The following is a 20,452-nucleotide window of genomic DNA, read 5'->3' on the forward strand; positions in this document are numbered from 1 at the left end:
ATGAGTAAATGTAATTACTTACAGTAAATAAGGAGTTTAGTCCCCAAACAACATCCTGAAAAAGAAAACAAATGAATTTAGACAACCCCCTCAAATATACCGAAAGCATGTTTAGTTCATTTCATGATTTATATAAGCATGCAAAAAACCTTCAACTGTTCAGTATCTGGAATGCAGGACTATGATCTGGGTTCTAATCTTCATTCTGCCAAAGCAGCTCATTTTGATACTCTGGGCCAGCACTGCTTCCCTCACCTCCCTTTGCCACAGTGTACAACAGAGACCTGATGTGTCAGGGGAGGTGGGAGGGATGTGTTCCTGTATAGAAGATCATCCAACAAACAACACTGCCTGGAAAGAGCAACCCTGTTTCCACTGTTGTCTCTGTGCAGTCCCACAGTGGGAGATTGCAAAATTTTCTTACACTGCTCTAAATTGAACCAACTATGCAGAATTGCCAACTCTGAGAAGAATAGTCAAAGAATTTGGGCTCTAGTAAAACAACAAGGAGCAGAGAGTGGGAGTAAATGGTCAGACCTCTGCATGGGGGGAAGAGAACAGTTGGGTCGTACAAGAATCTATACTGGGTGAGTGTCAGGATCAGTGCCTGACTCTGCCATGGGTTGGCCTGGGTTTCTCCATCTTTGCTTAAATTGCATTTTACCTTTCTTACTGGGGCCTCTTTATAACCCAAGTCCCATATATTATGCTTGCATGCCTGAAATCGAAACTATTTGGTTGTAGCTTGTTATCTCTAGGAGCTGTGAATTATTTGTCTTTTGAACTAGCCAGCCGGGTCTGCCTTTTGTAACCAAAACATTTATCTTGTCCGGAGTTGCCCAAGGACGTGTAAGAAGTAACACTTTGGTTTATAGCACCTGGGATTCCGCTCCCCCCTCCCTTGGGAACCTTCAAGGCTTAGGCGGGAGAATTCTATTGAAAAGGGGTGGTAAATGTGATTTCAGGCAGAATTGACTTTCTTAGCTTAGGTGTCTGAGTAACTTCTCAATAAACGCTTTCTTTTAAAGAAGCTTGTTGTGAGTTCTTGCTACGCTTGACAGTGAGCAGTGCAGTGGCCAAATTTGCAGATGACCCAAAATTATTTGGGATTATGAAAACCAAGGCCAACTGTGAAGAGCTCCATGAGGATCTCCATAAACTGGGTGCATTGACAACCATGTGGCAGACGTTCAATGCAGATAAAGTCAAAGGTGATATTCACTGGAATACAAATATCCCAACTTTAAGCATACACTATTCTTTTATCTATGTCCATATGCTAATGAAGTCTGAACAGGCAGAGACTTGAGAGGGAAAGAGGTCATAGAAGTTTTCTCAATTAAAATGTCAACCATGTGCAGCGGTGGTAAAACACGCAAGCTGAGGATTATTAGGAAAGTACAGAGGAGGGAACCAAATTGATTAAGGGGGAGGAACAGCTGTTGTACAACGGAAAGGCTAAAGAGACTGGGCTTTTTCACTTTAGGAAAAAAAGACAAGGAACATGATGTGCATCACAGCTGACTTATGGTGATCCTAGCAAGAGGGCTTTCAAGGCAAGTGAGAAGCAGAGGTGGTTTGTCATTGCCTTCCTCTGCTGTGTTTTCCTTGGAGGTCTCCTTTCCAAATACTGACCTTGCTTAGCTTCTGAGAGCCAACTAAATCACATTATACCATGCCACCTTCCTTCTGGGGACATGAAAGAGGTTTATAAAACTATGCTAAGGACTGAGAGAGTGAATAAAAGAATTAGGGAACTCCCAATGACGTTGATGGGCAATAGATTCCAGAGGAACAAAAGGAAGTGATTAAAACACGGAATTCCCTGTCATGGGCTGCAGGGATGGCCACAGATGCCTCCCCCTTTTTGGTACGAAGAAAGCCCCTCTGGAGGTAGAGAAGAAAATACTGTGAATGGGCTCATGTACCAGAGATGACGAAAACAATAAGAAATCCCCCTATTAATTACAGAGAACAGTCAGAGGTAATTAATCAATAATGGATTTATAACTTATATAGGGATTTTAAACAGGATATGTAGCCTCTTGTGGCGCAGAGTGCTAAGGCAGCAGTCATGCAGTCTGAAAGCTCTGCCCATGAGGCTGGGAGTTTGATCCCAGCAGCCGGCTCAGGGTTGACTCAGCCTTCCATCCTTCCGAGGTCGGTAAAATGAGTGCCCAGCTTGCTGGGGGGTAAACGGTAATGACTGAGGAAGGCACTGGTAAACCACCCCGTATTGAGTCTCCATGAAAACGCTAGAGGGCGTCACCCCAAGGGTCAGACATGACTCGGTGCTTGCACAGGGGATACCTTTACCTTTACCTTTAAACAGGATAATACCTATTGTTACAGTAATATTAGGACAGAAATATGTTGTAACCTCTGAACTTATAATTGGCCAACTGGAGGAACGGACAGCCAGAGATTGGCCCATAAATCTGCTCTTTCATGTGTTTTCCAGAGTGTTACCACTTGAGGTGCTGAACCAATTGGTGGTCTTGACTGGAATGTCCTCCATCCTGTTGTTACAGGCATTTGGCATCACTGCGGCATTGGAGCCTTCACGTAACAAAAGGCCTTTCCAAAACCTGCTCCAGGTAAGTATCCTAACATGTTCCAAGCTACGCATCTGGTCATGTGCCTGGGAGTATTTATTTGCTTTCTCAAAGTCTGATAAGCCTTTGTTTGAAGGAGCTCCGCTAATTTATTTCCATCTTCCAGAATTAACTCAGGAAAGTGAGATATTCTCTCCCCAAAGAACAACTGACAGCATCCCATTAATGCTGCACAATTTTGAAGGCTCGAGCCGAAGTAAACATTTTCCTGCCTTCGCCACCACCTTCCTGCCATCTGGAATAGTAAGTATTCCTGTGCTTGTTTTGCTAAGCCTCCACAATGCATTGTCTCAACCACCTCGCTTGATCGTGAACGTTCTTGTAAAAGCAGCCACATATGCAGGTTGCAGCCACCTCTGAACAAACAGCCACAAATCTCTGCATCGTGAAGGAAGCCAATAATTCTGATCAGATGACCCTAAAACACTGGGGTTTTAGCACCTGACATTTGGCCACTACCCAGAGGACTGTGAAAATTCATTCAAGCCCTACCAATTTCAGTCTCCGGTCATTTCAGTACAATTCAGATAGTTGGGCTAGACCAGTTGTTCTCAACCTTCCTAACGCTGGGACCCTTTAATAAAGCTCCTCATGTAATGGTGACCCCCAACCATAAAATTATACAAGTGTTCTTTCACAGAAATTAGACCGAAACTGACCAATGGTGTGAAAATCCATTGTTCTTGATTGTATATAAATTGTTTTTTCCCCGGGGTTTCTCAGTTGGGTTCTGCCTCTTGTCCCACCATGCCGTTCTCGCCCTTTTCCACTGCTCCAGACAGACGAACGCTCTATCTTGATCTACCCCGCAAGGCTGTTGTGTGGATGGCGCCCCACTGGCCAAACCACTTGCCCTGCCGTGACCCCTGTGAAAGGGTCCTTCAACTCGGAAAGGGGTCCCAATTCCCAGGTTGAGAACCGCTGGGCTAGACCATACTGGAAGGATCTAAACCAAAATATACTATCTCTGAAAATTTTCAATTGATCAAACCTATATCAAACATTTTATGTATATTTTATTACATTTGACTACCTGTAAAGTTCTAGTTGGAGCCCAGCCAGTACCATCAATCGAGTGTTCTCTCAATAAACTGAAAAAGACATGCACACACATACGCATTATATATAGTAACGCATAAGTTCTTTGTTTAGACTGAACTGAAGAAAACCAGCCAATTCTGAGACTGCTCCCCATAAACTGTGGCAGTAGGAATTTCTCACACAAATGTTGGGGGGGGGGACTGAGTCCAGTGTCACCTCTAAGACCAATAATGTTTTATTCAAGGTCTTTGTTCGTTTTAAAGGTCCTTCTGTGTCTTAAACTCAAATTTTGTTCTGCTGCTTCAGATCAACTCAGCTGCCTACCTGAATGCTGGAAAGAGGACCTAGACCTGGAATTTGGCAAAAAGGTACAAGTCCAGGTTATTGTTTTATAAAGAAAATGAAAAACCACATTTCATGAACTTATATATGGTTCTGATTAACTGACAGGCTTTAATCTTGCTTCACAAATCTTGTCCCTTTCTCCATTATTTATATTAAAGGGAAATAAAGTGATGGATTGAGAGTTGTTTTATGCTGTTAGAAAACTCTCCCCATGAGGCTGGGAGTTCAATCCCAGCAGCCGGCTCAAGGTTGACTCAGCCTTCCATCCTTCCGAGGTCGGTAAAATGAGTACCCAGCTTGCTGGGGGGTAAACGGTAATGACTGGGGAAGGCACTGGCAAACCACCCCGTATTGAGTCTGCCATGAAAACGCTAGAGGGCGTCACCCCAAGGGTCAGACATGACCCCGTGCTTGCACAGGGGATACCTTTACCTTTAAAGCCCACCCCATGTAGAGTTCATATCTAGTAGTGGCAACTCACAGCGCAAACCCCAAAAGCAGGAAAACCAGGCCACCCACAAACTAAGTCTACAGATACTCAAGGGTAAATGTCGCTGGGTCAATTATAGACCAGCTCCCCCCCTGCCGAAAGCCTAGCTTGAGAAGGACTGAATAGGCTCCAAAATTGACAAAAGTTGGGAATCAGTAAAAGTGAAAAAGGAGCAAGGGCAGAAATTGGCCAAGTGAATCCCTCGGAGCTTAAAGACACCTGGAGGGGAAGACTGCTGGGATGGGGATTCCAAAACTGATCTCCACTCCCCACCCAACTCCTTATTGGAAGACACTTGCATGTATTATTTTTCCATAAGAACATGTTTACTGGAGAGATACTGAAAGTGAGTAACAGCTAGAGATGTCAAGGAAGATAGCTACAGCTTTGTCTTTCCACTCTCTTGAATATATGTTGTTTATATGTCAGATTCCTTTGGTGGCTTCAAATTCTTGAGTTCTTGTGTCCTTTTTAATGGGGGGTTTAATGGGTTTTTATGGGACATCTGTAACCCACCACGAGCTGGCTCCGGGAATGGCGGGGAATAAATATAAATATAAATATAAATATAAATATAAATATAAATATAAATATAAATATAAATATAAATATAAATATAAATATAAATATAAATATAAATATAAATATAAATATAAATATAAATATAAATATAAATATAATAATATTCTGGAAATTTGATTTTACTGGTGACACCAACACCAAATTTGAGCCTTTCTCAATTTTTTTTACCATTGAGAAACCCCTGAAACATTCTTCAGGCTTTGAGAAACCCAAGAAGTAGCACAATCGTGCAGAATATGATTGGGAAGCGTAACCGTGTACATGCCCACCCAGGGCCACTCCCCTTTCCAACTTCTCCATGGCCATCATTGGCAATTTTGGGAGGGAGGGGGTGGGTCAACATGACCATATATGGTCCTAGCACCCGATAAATGTTTAACAAATTTAAATATATATTAAAAATTTAATTAATTCCCACCCATTCAGGAAACGCTTCCAGGGCTGTCAAGAAACGTCAGGGTTGAGAAAGCCTGTGCTAACGCATTAGGAGCACCTTCAGTCCATTACACACATCTCACAAGCTGGGTCCTTCTGCTGATCCAGGCACAGGGATCCGCACTGCTGCAACCTTTGGATTGGGCTTCTGTAATACGCTCAAACCCTGACCCGGATGGCCCAGGGGAGCCCCATCTTGTCAGATCTGGGAAGCTAAGCAGGGTAGGCCATGATTAATACAAAGGGAGTCCAGGGCTGTGATGCAAAGGCGGGCAAGGGTCACCCACCTCCAAATGTTGCTTGCCTTGAAAACCCCCATGTGGATTGGCCTCAAGGTTGCAAGTTGATGGCGATTTCCACCATCTACATGCTCTATACCAGGGGTAGTCAACCTGTGGTCCTCCAGATGTTCATGGACTACAATTCCCATGAGCCCCCTGCCAGCAAACGCTGGCAGGGGACTCATGGGAATTGTAGTCCATGAACATCTGGAGGACCACAGGTTGACTACCACTGCTCTACACGGAGCCACCTTTGAAAACATCTTGGAAACATCAACGGGCAGGAAATGTGGCTGCAAAACTCCTCCCGGCTGTTTGAAACATGTAACTGCAGCGCTTAAGACCCTTCTGGGCCACGTATGTTATTTAGGATATCACTGCAGTGCTTTCCAGCTCAAACCAGAACTTCTTTCTTCTATGCAACTATAGTAGCAAGACTGGTATTGGCCAGGAAATAGAAGCTGCAAGAATTGCCTTCAATAAATGACTGGTTTAGACAAATTGGCGGATCTCGCCAAAATGGCAAAACTAACTGACTGTTAATGGAAAAACAGAAGACGCCTTTTGAGAACAATGAGGCCCTTAATTGAGCTATTTAGCTAAATAAATTCTAAAGGGTCACTATATGGTAGGGGGATACTATATTATATTATAATGCATTACTAATAGAATTCTTAAGTACAATAGTTAGGTACATTTTACTATTTTCTAGTTTGTGTAACATGATTTGTTTTATTACTGTATCTGCATTTTTCTATCTTCTGTAAAATGAAAATAGAAATATGTATTTAAAAAAAAACCCTTCCCAGCCATGATCCTCACACTTCCTGAGCCTCCTCTGCCAAGTCTATGCTGACGGGCTCGCCCCATCTTCCTCCCTGTGGTGTTCTCCCTCCAGACTGTCCACCTGGCAATGAGCGTGCGGGTCCTTTTTCTGAGATAAGGCTAGAACAGGCCCCTTCGCTTGCTGCATTCAACAAAGCACGTGAAATCTTTTTATTCTAAAGAGCATGGAATCGCTTCGGCTGGACTGTCTGCCTTGTTTTTAATTTGCTGATCTAACTGGTACATCGTTTTTACATTGCCTGCAACGTGCTGCTCCCTTGTCTTGACTTAATTACCTTTAATCAATCAAGGAAACAATACTTTAAGCCCTGGCTGTTAACTAGAAGTGTGCTTTACCTGGATGCTTCGAACATCATTACCTTAAGCAGATTTCCCCCGTCTCCGAGATGTTGGGGTGCCAGATTCGAGTCAAGCATTTTACTCTGGGAGGCTGACAGAAAACAAGACAGAGATTACAACACCGCACTGCTTTAAAAGGCCCTGTACCTTCCTGCTCCGCCAACTTGTGTGCTTAGAAGACAGAAACCGCCCCCATCAGTCAGCTGACTTAAAACAGACAGAAGCTGATCTAAATCCATTACAGATAGCTGCCCAGCTACATTTGTGGTCCTGCGGGAGATCTGAATTTATGAACCATGTTTCCTTTCCGGACGGAGATAGTTTTTAAAAGACAGCCGCAAAGCTAAGTAAGTACAAATCAAGCACGGCAGTCCAAGGAGGGATGATATGGCAGCAAACGCCCAAAACAGAATTATACCACTTCTCAGACAAGTTAGTTTGTTTCCTGAATTTTTGTGAATTTGTTGTAAGAGAACCATGTTGTAAGCCCCACGAAAGGACAGTAGTGGTGCCTTCTAGAACAAGGCTGCAATCCAAAGGGATTTTCCTGGGAGTGTTGTTGTTAGGTGCGAAGTCGCGTCTGACCCATCATGACCCCATGGACAATGATCCTCCAGGCCTTCCTGTCCTCTACCATTCCCTGGAGTCTATTTAAGCTCGCACCGACTGCTTCAGTGACTCCATCCGGCCACCTCATTCTCTGTGGTCCCCTTCTTCTTTTGCCCTCGATCGCTCCCAGCATTAGGCTCTTCTCCAGGGAGTCCTTCCTTCTCATGAGGTGGCCAAAAGATTTGAGTTTCATCTTCATCTTTCCTGGGAGTAAAAGCCACCAAATAAGAAGAGACTTATTTCTGAGTAGACCAGCTTAGGATGCTTCCTTAGTTTTGCAAAACCGATTCTCAGCACATGGGAAGAAATCAAAGAGGAATGGGATGCACCAAAAAAGGACCAGGGTGGGTTTTCGGAGTCTGAGAACTGGGATCAAGGCTGTAAGCCCCAGTCCGCAGGAGAACCATCTGCGGGAGAGACTGGTTCTGTTCTCAGCTGGCAGCCCAGAACCATCCCAAGCTTGCTGCTCTTTTTCAAAGGTTCACAGAGAACACGGCATCTTCCATCTCTTTGACCTCACCGAGAAAGCAGACAGTTAACAAGAAGATGAGCTGCAAAAGCAGGGCAGACTGGGAGGCAAAAAAAGTCCCAGAATGGGCCTTGATCTCCCATGGAGGGCAGGGGGGAAGAAATGAAGCAGGCTGACAGCTGCTCCCACCCACCTCACGCAGGGCAGGGGCTGCGGGCAGTGCCTGTGGGTGTGTCTTGGCAGGGCGGGAGCCATTGGCTCCAGGGATATAGAGGCCATTCACTCACAGTGGCTCCCACCCAACTGCGGTATGGCTGCCAGAGGTCGGGGTAAACCCACTGAGCAGAGGGAGATATAGCCCTGGCCAATCAGAACTTTCTCCAACGGCCTCCAACTTCCAGCCTGCCCCCAAAAGAAAGCAGCAAGTTCAAAATGAGTTGGCAGTCAGATCAACAGACTGCAGTTACCCTACAGTTTGTCTTCGTGCCGCTTACTTGTTACTCAGGCTGCTTGCACAACCTGGGCAGAGAAGGAAGAACTTCTATAAAAGTCAGGAGTCCAGTTTAAAAATCACTGCCTAATTTAAGTGAAACAATAGCTGGAAGCGAAATTTTGTGGACACGCATTGATTTGTTTTGGAACAAATCATTCCACAACCTCTGCGGAACACGTACGAGGTAATCCAGAGACATCTTGGTTTACAGCAGGGATAGTCAAACTGTGGCCCTCCAGATGTCCCTGGACTACCATTCCCAGGAGCCCCTGCCAGCATTCGCTGGTTTACAGGATCGAAGACACCCCTTTTCATCCTCTTGGTTCATCAAAGTAGACTGGGCAGCCAGTCATCGAAGATTTCCCATATTTTCTCAGAAAAAACTCAGGCTGAATTTTTTTGGGTTTTTTTTTTAAGGTGCCAGTGAACACTTGTTTTATAGAGCCCAAATATTCTGATGTTATTTTATTTCCATTGGCTGTCTTTTTGCTTCTAGGCCAAACTGTAAGTGCTGCTGATTTTTAATTTCTAAAAATTTATTTATAGTTTGGCTTTTATACTGTCTCCCCCCACAAGTGGGCTTGGAGCAGATTACAGCAATAAAACATCCACGGTGTTCAAAGTACAAGAAGCACATTAAAACGTGCTAAAGTCCAATACAACCCTCCCCTTCCGATCATCTGCACCAATTTTGTAAACCATCCTGATCCTGTTCGCAGAAACCCAATTATGAATTCATAAACACTATTATAACTTATAAAATAAAACACTGCCCAACCATTAGATAACTAGCATAAAAAATATACCCCCATAAGAAGAACGGGGGGCACATGGAGTGGAGGGGGGGTCCCACTTGAAATTTGGGCTGCCAGGGTCTCAGCCATAGGCTTGGTGCAGGAGTGCCGTTTTACAGGCTCTGTGGAACTTTGACAGCTCTGCCAGGGCCTGAATCTCAGCTGGCAGCTCATTCCCCCAGGCCAGAACCAAGCCTTTGGTTGAGATTAGCCAGACATCTTTGATGCCCTTTAACGCCCGGAACGGCCTGGGAAGGACTACCTCCCCCATTCACCGCTACTTGGCCTGCTTGCCTGATCTTTGAAGTCCAACCTTCTCTGTCCTCTCCTCCTTTGTGGGACACTGCATGGATTTGACTGCAGGAGTTATTAACTAGTTTTCACTTGTTAGCTTGCTTCTCATTTGGTTCAGATCTTATTGATACATTGCCAGTTCGGTAATATTTTAAACTGAGATCATTAAAAAAAAAACAACTAAAACTAAATTGATCAGCTGCAGAAAGATTAGCTTCAACCACAAAAATTTAGCTTTTAACAATGCAATACAGTAGGCGGTGAGATTTACTTTGACACAGTGTTAATGTTTCCACTCACTGCTCAGGCACATTAAAAGAACAACATTACTCATAAAGCGTAACATTAGTCATAGAGTGCTAACTGCCAAAGAAGAAATTTCAACTCATTCGACAGACACTGAGTTTTACTATAGTAGGTTTTCAACAGGGCCAGGAGATGAGAAAATGAGAACAATTCTAACAATCTACTTTACTCCTTCCGTAGATACTAATCACAACCCCACACCAACAGAATGACCAAACATTAGGTAATTTTCATATACTGCTTTCATTATAACATCTCCAAGGCTTTTGGGGCTGCTTCTAAAAAAGGCAGCAAGCAACATCTGCTATGCAAATGAGCTGTCGTTTTAATGCCTACAGCAACATCTGTAGGTCAAATTTAAGGGTTAGCCAGGGGAACAAAAATGACCGCTACTAAAGAGTTTTTAGAACTTGAGTCTGGGGGGCACGGGGTGTGGCTCCATGGGAAACCATCTTCCTTGCTTGCCAAAGGTCCTGGATTCAGTCCCTGGGTCTTCCAGTTAAAAAAGATCAGGTAGTAGACCAGCCTTTCTCAACTTTTATACCATTGAGAAACCCCCGAAACAATTTTCAGTCTTCGAGAAACCCCAGAAGTGGTGCAATCATAGAGTTGGAAGGGGCCATACAGGGCATCAAGTCCAACCCCCTGCTCTATGCAGGATCAGCCTCAAGCATTCATGATCAAGATCTGTCTAGCTGCTGCTTGAAGACTGATAATGAAAGGGAGCTCACCACCTCCTTAGACAGCCCATTCCACTGCTGAACTAATTTTCTCCTGATATCTAGCAAGAACCATTCTCCACAAAGTTTAAAGCGACTCCTGTGGATTCTATCCTCTGCTGCCAAAAGAAACTACTCCCTGCCCTCCTCTGAGAGACAATCTTTCAAATACTTCAAGAGAGCAATAATGTTCCTTGTCAACCTTCTCTTTTCTCCAGGCTGAACATCCCCAAGTCCCCCAGCCTTTCCTCATTGGGTTTGGTCCCCAGGCCCTGGATCATCTTTGTCGCTCTCCTCTGCACCATCTCAATTTTGTCCATGTCCTTTTTGAAGTGAGGCCTCCGGAACCACACACAGGACTCCAGGTGTGGTTTGACCAATGTGGCACACAGTGGGACTATGACCTTTTGTTGCTCAGTGACATATGCTGGTGAGAATACCAACAGGTTTACATTTGTGTTCCTTAAGAATCCTCGGAGGTGTGCCATTCAGATCCAGAGACTGATTCCTATTTAATTTCGGCAATTAAAAGTCTGAAAAACAGGCACTGAGCATCTGCCAAATACCCTGGGGTGGCAGAACATGGTGAGCGAGACTCCCTCCCTGGAACACCAAGGGAACTTCATGGCATGTAAGCAAACTTTCCATGTGCCAATGTTCCAGGGTGCAGCAGTCTTCTCTAAGGGCATAAAGCACAGCAGTGTGTCCCGCTAGGCAGGAACCCCAATAGTTCTGTCCTGTTGCAGCTGGCGGGAGAACGCTTCTGCTCACAGCTGCACCAACAAGTCTGCTGGCTAAGGGGGCAGTGTCTAGGGAAGGCCTGCCCTGTCTTCCAAGGAGCTGCCTGGCATGTCTCATATCTAGGGAAGGAAACACTCAACTAGCTGCTAAAGCAACCCCCCCCCCAGCTCTCCCTGGGGTAGGACCATTCCTCGTGCTGCACAGGCTAAGGCAATACAGCCATTGGAAGAGGACATCAACCTAGAACCTGCTTTCCCAAGGGACTTCATCCTGGCTATGTAAAAATTCAGGGCCTTCTTCATGTCTAAGCAACACCATTCTTCCTATGACTGAGTCAGAAAGAGAACAGTTTCCATAGGCTTGTAGAATGAAGAGTTAATCTTGGGAACAAATCTTGGGTAGGTGAGGAGTGTGCCCTTATCACTGTGGGAAATGGAGAAGGTCTTACAGACCTTGAGAGTATTCAGCTTCCCACAAAGGAAACCATTTTGAAGTTTAGCTCTGTTCTCACAAACATGAGTTGGGGAGTTTAGTTATTGTGTTTTAACTATTTATGTTGTAAACCACCCTGAGACCTATTTGGAGAAGGGCGGTCTAAAAATTAAATAAAATAAAATAAAATAAAATAAAATAAAATAAAATAAAATAATAATAATAATAATAATAATAATAATAATAATAATAATAATAATAATAATAATAATAATAATAATAATAATAATAATAATGGGAAGCATCCCCCTGTCTGGTACCCATGATGCTGCTATCTCCTGTTTCAAGGTACTGGTGCTTGAATCATGGTTGAGCCCTGATGGCAGGAACTTAAGGAACTCGTTGTCCCAGGCTCTTGAAGGGCTGGCTGCCCTCTCCTCACACCAGATCTGGAACACGGTTCAGGTGTTGCCTATTTTTTCCTGAAAGAGGGAAGAAGCTACGGATCTTCCCACAAAGACTGACGCATTGATTTGGTTCTCTCAAAGCCTGATTTTATTGTTCATCTAAACACCCTTCCACATTATAATTGGAGATGCCTTGGTTAGAGTGCAAATCTACACACCAAATTAAGTCTATTTTCTCACCAGAAAAACTGAGAGAAACGTCTATAGAATACTTGGGGTTGGATCCTGTGATACTGCTCTGCAAATGATGGCCACAAGAGGCAACCCACTAAGGGCCACCAAGTAGGACAGCCACTGTGTTTAGAGAGTTTGAACGTTTGGAAACTTTGTAGAAGAAACCTTTAAATCAGAAGGACTCGTGTTTAGGCTTTACATGAAATTAAATCCAAGCCTACGCCGAATATTGATTCAGATATTTAAAAACAATTTATCTCTGCTCTCACAATTGAAAAAACACAAAGAAAAAAGAAGAAGAGGAAGAAGAAGAGTTGGTTCTTATATGCCGCTTTACCCTACCTGAAGGAGGCTCAAAGCGGCTTACAGTCGCCTTCCCTTTCCTCTCCCCACAACAGACACCCTGTGGGGTGGGTGAGGCTGAGAGAGCCCTGATATTCCTGCTTGGTCAGAACAGCTTTATCAGTGCCATGGAGAGCCCAAGGTCACCCAGCTGGCTGCATTTGGGGGAGCGCAGAATCGAACCCGGCATGCCAGATTAGAAGTCCGCACTCCTAACCACTACACCAAACACACGCCTCAAATGAGACGACGCTATGAAGCAAAATTTCTGAGAGTCTGAACCAGACCAGGGCAACGCTTCAATCAGCAGAGTGATGCATGACGCTGGGACGTCCTGAAGATTTTGACCTTCACATTTCTTGCATAACCAGGAAGGCATGTGCAACAGAAGCAGTTCCACTTGACACGTTCTCCTATTGCTCTCGTCCCCAACATACTATAATTACCCCATCTCACATGCCTACCTATGGAGCAGATCTGACGTATGACATCGCTTTCAGCATTACATTTAGAAAAACAAGTACTTTGCTGTCCTTTGGAAACAGATCCTCCGTAAGCAGTGTGCAACTGCGGGTGCTTCGTAAAAAGAGATTCCTGCATTGTCTCAGCACCAGGAAAGCTACACCTAGATATGGCAAACTTTCGCTTAAGTATAGGAACGCAACAGAAAAACGGAGTATTGTCTTCTTTCACCAACCATAGTTAAAATGAACTTAAACTTGCAGAATAGAATTATATTATCATTAACCGCATCAAAATCTAGACTGCTGTTCAAGCCGGGTAGAAAAGAAAGCTCGCTCTCAATAAACATGAGCCCGTTTTACTTACCACCATATTATAGGCATCTGGAACCTCGATTTCAAACTGAAATTTTCCACTTTGATAATAACCTTCATCTGTGAAGAAAATAAGGGAGAAGTGTATTGGGAAGGTAACATGCATCCTTTTTCTAACTAGATACGGTAAAACTTTTTGACAGCAGGCAGAAGCCAAATATCTGGACCCAGTTAGGCTTAGATTGAAATTAGATGTGATGGCAACATGACCAAATTAAGGTCCTGTCAAAAGAACATAAAGTTGGATATGGGGGGGGGGCACTATGACTTCAGAGACACATCGGGCACAACAGTAATGTGCTAAAAAGTACTGGCAGGGTTTCAATTATTCCCCCTCCCTCCCTTTGCACAGGCCCACTGGCAAACTCAATTTTCACATGTTAAGTCTGTCATAGGTTATATTCAGATCAGCCAGCTTCCGAGAGTTGACCTAAATTCAACGGCATAGCAAACTTCCTTATATTTGAAGGTAGCATCGCACACTAACTAGTATCTTACCATCGTAATGAGTTTCTTAACTAGCATCGTGTTGATTTTTGGTAATATACTTGGTATACAAAAAGAAGTCCAAAAAAGCCACAGGCTCTCTCCTCGCAAAGCAAAGAAGCCAAAACTCATGAATTTCCAATGATTGAATCATCACCCGTTGTAAAAGGATGTGTGGGATAATGTTAATCTATCACCCCCACAAAAAAACCACACAAAATACCTCCCCCCCAGCTAATTGCCTACGGAGAGAAGACAGTTCCATTAGGGCTAAAAAAAAAATCACTCCACTGATCTCTCTCAAAGGAGTTTGGCTTAGTCTGTATCATCTTCCCAAACATAGCTCCTGTGGGCACCAAGATACCTCAAGAGAGCCCAGCATCCTGTCTCTTACAGTGGCCAACCAGTTCCTCTCGATGGCCAACAACAGGGCAGAGAGGCTAAGGCCTTTCTAAGAACATCAGAAGAGCCCTGCTGGATCAGACCAGTGGTCCCTCTAGTCCAGCATCCTCTCTCACATAGTGGCCAACCAGTTCCTCTCACTGGCCAACAACAGTGAAGAAAGGCCTTCATAAGAATATCAGAAGAGTCCTGTTGAATCAGGCTAGTGGTCCACCTAGTCTAGCATCCTGTCTCACACAGTAGCCAACCAGAGCCTCTGGGGGTTGAACAGGGCATAGAGGCAGAGGCCTTCCCTGGTGTTGCCTCCTGACTCTGGGGTTCTAATGATTAGTGCCTCTGAATTTGGGAGGTCGACACAGGACCATTTGCAAGAGGCACAAACCAAAGGGCTCTTGTCCCATGGCTTGCAATCTGTGCCTTTCGATGAGCTACCTTTGGGGGCAGCCCACAAAACTGCTTCCTGCTTTCTATTGTACTCGTTTAGTGCGGAGATCCACTTCAGGCCCCAGCCAAAGAGGAGAGTGGGACTAAACATTCAGACAAAACAGCAAGAACAAAACAACTGCGTTGGGGCTCATAGTGTCAGACGCACAGGAAACTCACAACAAAACTTATTCAAAAGAAAAGAGTTTTATTGATTAGCACTATACGCATTGGACTGAAAGTCAAATCTGACCAGAGGCCAGATTTGCCCCAGCTTATCAATACATTTCTCCCGCCCAAAACTTGACAGTTCCCAAGGAGGGGGGTAGGAGAGAAAAGACATGTGTGTTAAAACAACAGGATTCCATTCTCCCAGCCTTGAGAGAGGTGACAACAACCCTGTGAGCCCACAACAAGATAAAGGTTAACATAACATCACTACTCTACTTTATAGCTTACAAACTACAAGGCCAGGGCAAGCAGGCGCCAGGCCCAATCAAGCAGTATAACTGACATGGAGGAACTCAGGCTAATTTATGACAGAGATTCTACAATCCTGACATCCCTCCGCATTAAAACTAACTCACTCCCCCACCTAGCCGGCATCCACCGGGCGAGGACAATCAGGGAATGCTCGATGGAAAGCCCGGAGAAGGCGGGGCGCCTTCACATTCCCAGCCTCAACCCACTCCTTGTCCCCAGAGGGAAAATCTTTCCAATCGACCAAATACTGGAGGCGACCCTTATGCATACGAGAGTCTAAAATTTGGTTAACTTCATAGTGGGTGTCTTTGTCGATGTATATCGGCACAGGCGTAGCTGGAGGAGGGTGCCATTCATCCGGGACGGGAGCTCTCCGCAGCAGGCTGGAATGAAAAACCGGATGCACATTCCTATAAGTCTTTGGTAAAGCAAGTTCCACAGTTACAGCATTTATTAATTTAACCACTTTAAATGGGCCCACATATTTTGGGCCAAGCTTCTTGGATTTTTGTTGACACCGCAAATTCTTTGTGGACAAATAGGCCAGATCTCCCACTTTCCATTCTGGTGCAGGTACCCGTTTTTTATCTGCCTGGGCTTTATAGGCCTGTTTCGCTCCTTTGAGGCTGGCCACTATCTCCGGCCACCCTGCACTGATGGTTGCAGCCCACTTATTAATGTCAGGGGCTTCGGTGGAGCTAAGTTCCCAAGTGGGTGCTGCCACTAAATCAGTCCCATACACCACCTTGAAGGGGGATACCCCCGTTGAGGCGTGGGCCCCATTGTTATAGGCAAATTCAGCGAGTGGCAGTAAGGAAACCCAGTCATCTTGCTGATGATTGATAAAGCAGCGTAAGTATTGCTCCAAGATCTGGTTGACTCTCTCGGTCTGGCCATTAGACTCGGGGTGATAGCCTGAGGTGAGGGCTTGTTCTATGCCTAACAACTTCAGGAGCTCCCGCCAGAACTTGGCAACGAACTGGGGCCCCCGATCCGTCAGAACACGTGTCGGGATCCCGTGCAGACGTACCACGTGGTTTATAAACATTGAAGCCAATTTGGCTGCAGTAGGCAAGGCCGTGCACGGGATAAAATGAGCCTGCTTTGAAAAAGCGTCCACTACCACCCAAATGACGGTTTTCCCTCGACTGGGAGGTAAGTCCGTAATAAAATCCATAGTGACATCCGTCCAAGGCCGAGAGGGGGTGGGCTGGGGCTGCAACAGCCCTTTTTTCTTTCCCCCAGCAGGTTTTGAGGCGACACAAATGGGGCACCCCTGCACATACTTTTCCACATCCTTGCGCAGAGAGGGCCACCAATACTGTCTCCTGACCAGGTGCAGAGTTTTCACAAACCCAAAATGTCCAGCTGTTTTTGCATCGTGACAAAGTTTTAAAACCTCTCCCCTGGCCGCAGCCGGGACAAAAAGCCTCTCGCCTTTGAAAAAGAGCCCCCCCTTCTCAGTCAGATCGGGGCGGAGGGAGTAAAATTCCGAGTCCTGTGACAATTCCTTCTGGACCCAACCCCCTGGAATGGGCGTTACAGACTTCGTGTGGCTGCGCGTCACCGCGGCCATCCCCAGTTGGGCGGGGGTAAAAACTGTATCCACCAATGGGTCTCGTTTGCTGTTGTACTGGGGCAGGCGCGACAGGGCGTCTGCCAGAAAGTTCATTTTGCCGGGTAGATGTTTAAGGGAGAAGTTAAAACGAGCGAAAAACTCCGCCCATCTCATCTGTTTTGCCGAAAGCGAGCGGGGCTGCTTGAGCGCCTGGAGGTTTTTATGATCCGTCCAGACCACAAATGGCACTGCGGACCCCTCTAACCAATGCCTCCAAGTGGAAAGAGCCAATTTGACTGCAGCCGCTTCCTTCTCCCAAATGGCCCAGTTTCGTTCCGCCCCAGAAAATTTCTTTGAAAGATAGGCCAGCGGGTGCAATTTCCCATCCTCCCCCTCTTGGAGGATCACGGCCCCCATTGCCACGTCCGAGGAATCCACTTGCACGGTGAATTGCCTAGTTGGGTCAGCATGGGCCAGCACCGGTTCGGACGTAAACAACAATTTCAGTCTGTCAAACGCGTCCTGGCATGGGGGAGTCCAATGGAGAGGCGCCCCCGGACGGTTAGCTGTCTTTCCCCCTTGTTTGGTTTTCAACAAATCAGTAAGAGGCAACGCCACTTTGGCAAAATTGGGGATAAAGGTTCTATAAAAATTAGCGAACCCCAAGAAACTTTGTAATTGCCTCCTAGTACGGGGGGGTTCCCACGCCAACAGGTCCCGCACTTTGCCCGGGTCCATTTCAATCCCAGCCTGGGAGACCCGGAAGCCCAGAAACTCCACCGCATCTTGGTGGAACTCGCATTTTGACAGTTTGGCAAACAACTGGTGCTCCCGCAAGCGGCGGAGCACCTCACGGACCAGGTTAGCATGACTCTCAACATTTTCTGAATACACAAGAATATCATCAATATAAACCAACACCCCTTGGTACAATAAATCATGCATAATTTCATTAATCATATTCATGAACACGCCCGGAGCGCCGGCGAGGCCGAACGGCATTACGGTGTACTCAAACTGCCCCAGGGGAGTGTTAAAGGCTGTCAAATATTCGTGTCCCTTCTTTATTCGGACCCGGTAATAGGCCTCCCTTAAATCCAGTTTCGTGAAGATTCGCGCCTTCCCCAAGTGGCCCAATAAGTCCTTTATCAGGGGGAGCGGGTAGGCGTTGCATGTGGAGACTGCGTTCAAACCCCGGTAGTCGGTGCACAAGTGCAGTGAACCGTCTTTCTTTTTCACAAAGAGGACCGGGGCCGCCAAGGACGATGTGGCCGGTCTAATAAAGCCCCTCGCCAAGTTTTTATCCAAAAAGTCCCTGAGCTCTGCCATTTCCCGCGGGCTCATGGAGTAAAGCTTGGCTTTGGGGAGGGGTTCCCCCTTCTTCAATTCAATTGCACAGTCAGTTTTACGATGGGGGGGAAGTTGGTTGCACTCCACCTCCGCGAACACATCAGCAAAGTCCCGATACTCGGGAGGGAGCGCTGCCCCCCCGGATCCCAATGCGGCCACAACCCCCGAGCTCGGGGGGCTCCGCGGCCGAGCGTGCTGCTCGCAAGCGGGAGAGGTGAATTCCACAGTCCCTTCTTTCCATTTCACTAGGGGGTCATGTTCCTTCAGCCAATCCAATCCCAACACGCAAGGGAAGGCAGAGTGAGGGGCTACCAAAGGTTGGATTTGCTCCCAATGTTTTTTTATGTCCAAGTCCATTGGGCGCGTTTTTGCCGTGGCTTCCCCTCCGGGGGCACATTTCCCATCTAATTGGGTGATTGGCAAGGGTTCCCTCAGCGGCACCTTCCCCACCCCCAAAGTCTCGGCCAGCGCCGGGCTCACTAAGGATTGGGTGCACCCCGAGTCCACGATACATCGGACACCCACTGTTTTCCCCGACTTGGGGTTGGAGAGATTGGCAGGTAAGAGCAGCAAGGGGGAATCACTCACCGCGCGTTTGCCCCTGTTGGCGGCCTGCTGGCGGGGCGCCTTTACAGCAGACCGTCCTCGTTTCCCGACTGCGCCTCAGCTTGGTCCTCATCCTCCAGCCCGCTACTTTCCTCCGAGTCGTCCACTGCCGGTACGGCAGCCACTGGCACCAGAAGAGACTTGGCACTTTTCTTCGGAGCGGCTTTCTTGGCGGGCTGAGCTTTCGGTGGGGGGCTGCTCGCGGCTCTCGGGGTCGATCCCGCTTTTGACGGGCATTGTGCGAGAAAATGCCCCGCTTGGCCGCAGCCCAAGCACAGCCCTTTCGCCATGCGCCGGGTGCGCTCAGTCGGCTCCAGCTTCGCTCGGGGCTTGACTTTCGCCGGGGTGGAAGTCTTCGCCACGGTTTTACCCGCCAGGACCTGAACCATCGAGGCCCGCTCCAATCGATTTTCCATCTCTCCAGCCAATTGGACCCACCCGTCGACTGTAAGCGGGTCTTCCAAAAGGAGGCATTTGTCAGCCAGAGTGGGATTGAGGCCCCCCACAAACGCCAGTACGCGTTGGGGTTCGGTCCAGTCCGGCACCGAAGACGCCAGCTCCTTAAATTCCCTGGCATACTCAACCACTGACAATTTTCCTTGCCGGTGAGCTCTGAGTTTCTTCTCTGCAGTCTCCCGTTCGAACGGCTCCACATACATCTGGCGCATGGCCCGCAGGAAGTGGTTGTAGTTACGGATGGCTTGGGGATGGTAACGGTACAAGTCCACGAACCATTTGGCAGCCTTGCCTTCTAGGGCTTCCCCCACAAAGCGCACCCGCTCGGCGTCGTCATGGAAAGTAAAACCCATGTCCATCATGTAGGCCTGGAGATGCACCAGGAACGTAGGAAAATCTGCGGGGTTCCCCGAAAACTTAGCCTTGAATTTATAGGTGCTCCGCATCTCCACTCCACGGAGGTGGGGAGGTAGGCGTCCTGGGCCCCAATCCGCTGGCGCCGGAGCTGGGACCAGGGGTCTTGCACCACGGCCGATGCCTCGTCCTCTTCCCGCCGCCGCTCTCGCTCGATCTGCCACCCTCGCCGCCTCTGCTGCCCGCGCGGCCGCCGCCGCTGCTTCTCGTGCCGCTGCTGCCGCCTCGGCTCCCGCAACGTCCGCCGCCGCCGCCGCCGCCGCTGCCGCTTCATCGTCTCCGTCCGCGCCGTCGCCTCCGGCTCCGTCGCCGCCAGCGCCGCCCGCGTCCTCTCGCTCCTCGTCTTCGTTTTCCCTTTCCCTCTGCGCTCTCGCTCGAGCCGCCGCCTCCGCCTCGATCTCCAGCTGCGCTCTGGCCCTGGCCACCGCTTCAGCATCCGCTGCTGCTTGCGTATCCGCCATGCCGTGCTCCTGCAGGGCAAGCCCACCGCTCGCTCTGCGCCCGCTGGTATCGTGCGCACCACCACCGAGCACTTCCTTCAACAGGCGTTGTGTCGGAGAGACCTCAAGATGGCGCCATAAGAAAGCTGGACTTCAGTTCAGCTCTTAAGCCATGCCGAGGGTC

General features: G+C 47.3%; 1 protein-coding gene across 3 annotated transcripts in view; it reads right to left on the reverse strand.

Annotated features, from left to right (window-relative positions):
* UBE2F (ubiquitin conjugating enzyme E2 F (putative)) overlaps positions 1–20,452 on the reverse strand; it is a 45,354-nt gene that overhangs the window by 10,893 nt on the left and 14,009 nt on the right. For 2 of the 3 annotated variants that reach the window (XM_077319307.1, XM_077319305.1), the window contains exons 5-8: positions 13,643–13,710; positions 6,995–7,065; positions 3,649–3,706; positions 23–55 (exon numbers count right to left, since the gene is read on the reverse strand). In XM_077319307.1, the coding sequence (XP_077175422.1) occupies positions 23–55; positions 3,649–3,706; positions 6,995–7,065; positions 13,643–13,710 (230 nt within the window). The other variant, XM_077319306.1, reaches the window with a different exon arrangement.

The sequence above is a fragment of the Paroedura picta genome, chromosome 2 (genome assembly GCF_049243985.1).
Source record: "Paroedura picta isolate Pp20150507F chromosome 2, Ppicta_v3.0, whole genome shotgun sequence".
NCBI classification, from domain to species: Eukaryota; Metazoa; Chordata; class Lepidosauria; order Squamata; family Gekkonidae; genus Paroedura; species Paroedura picta.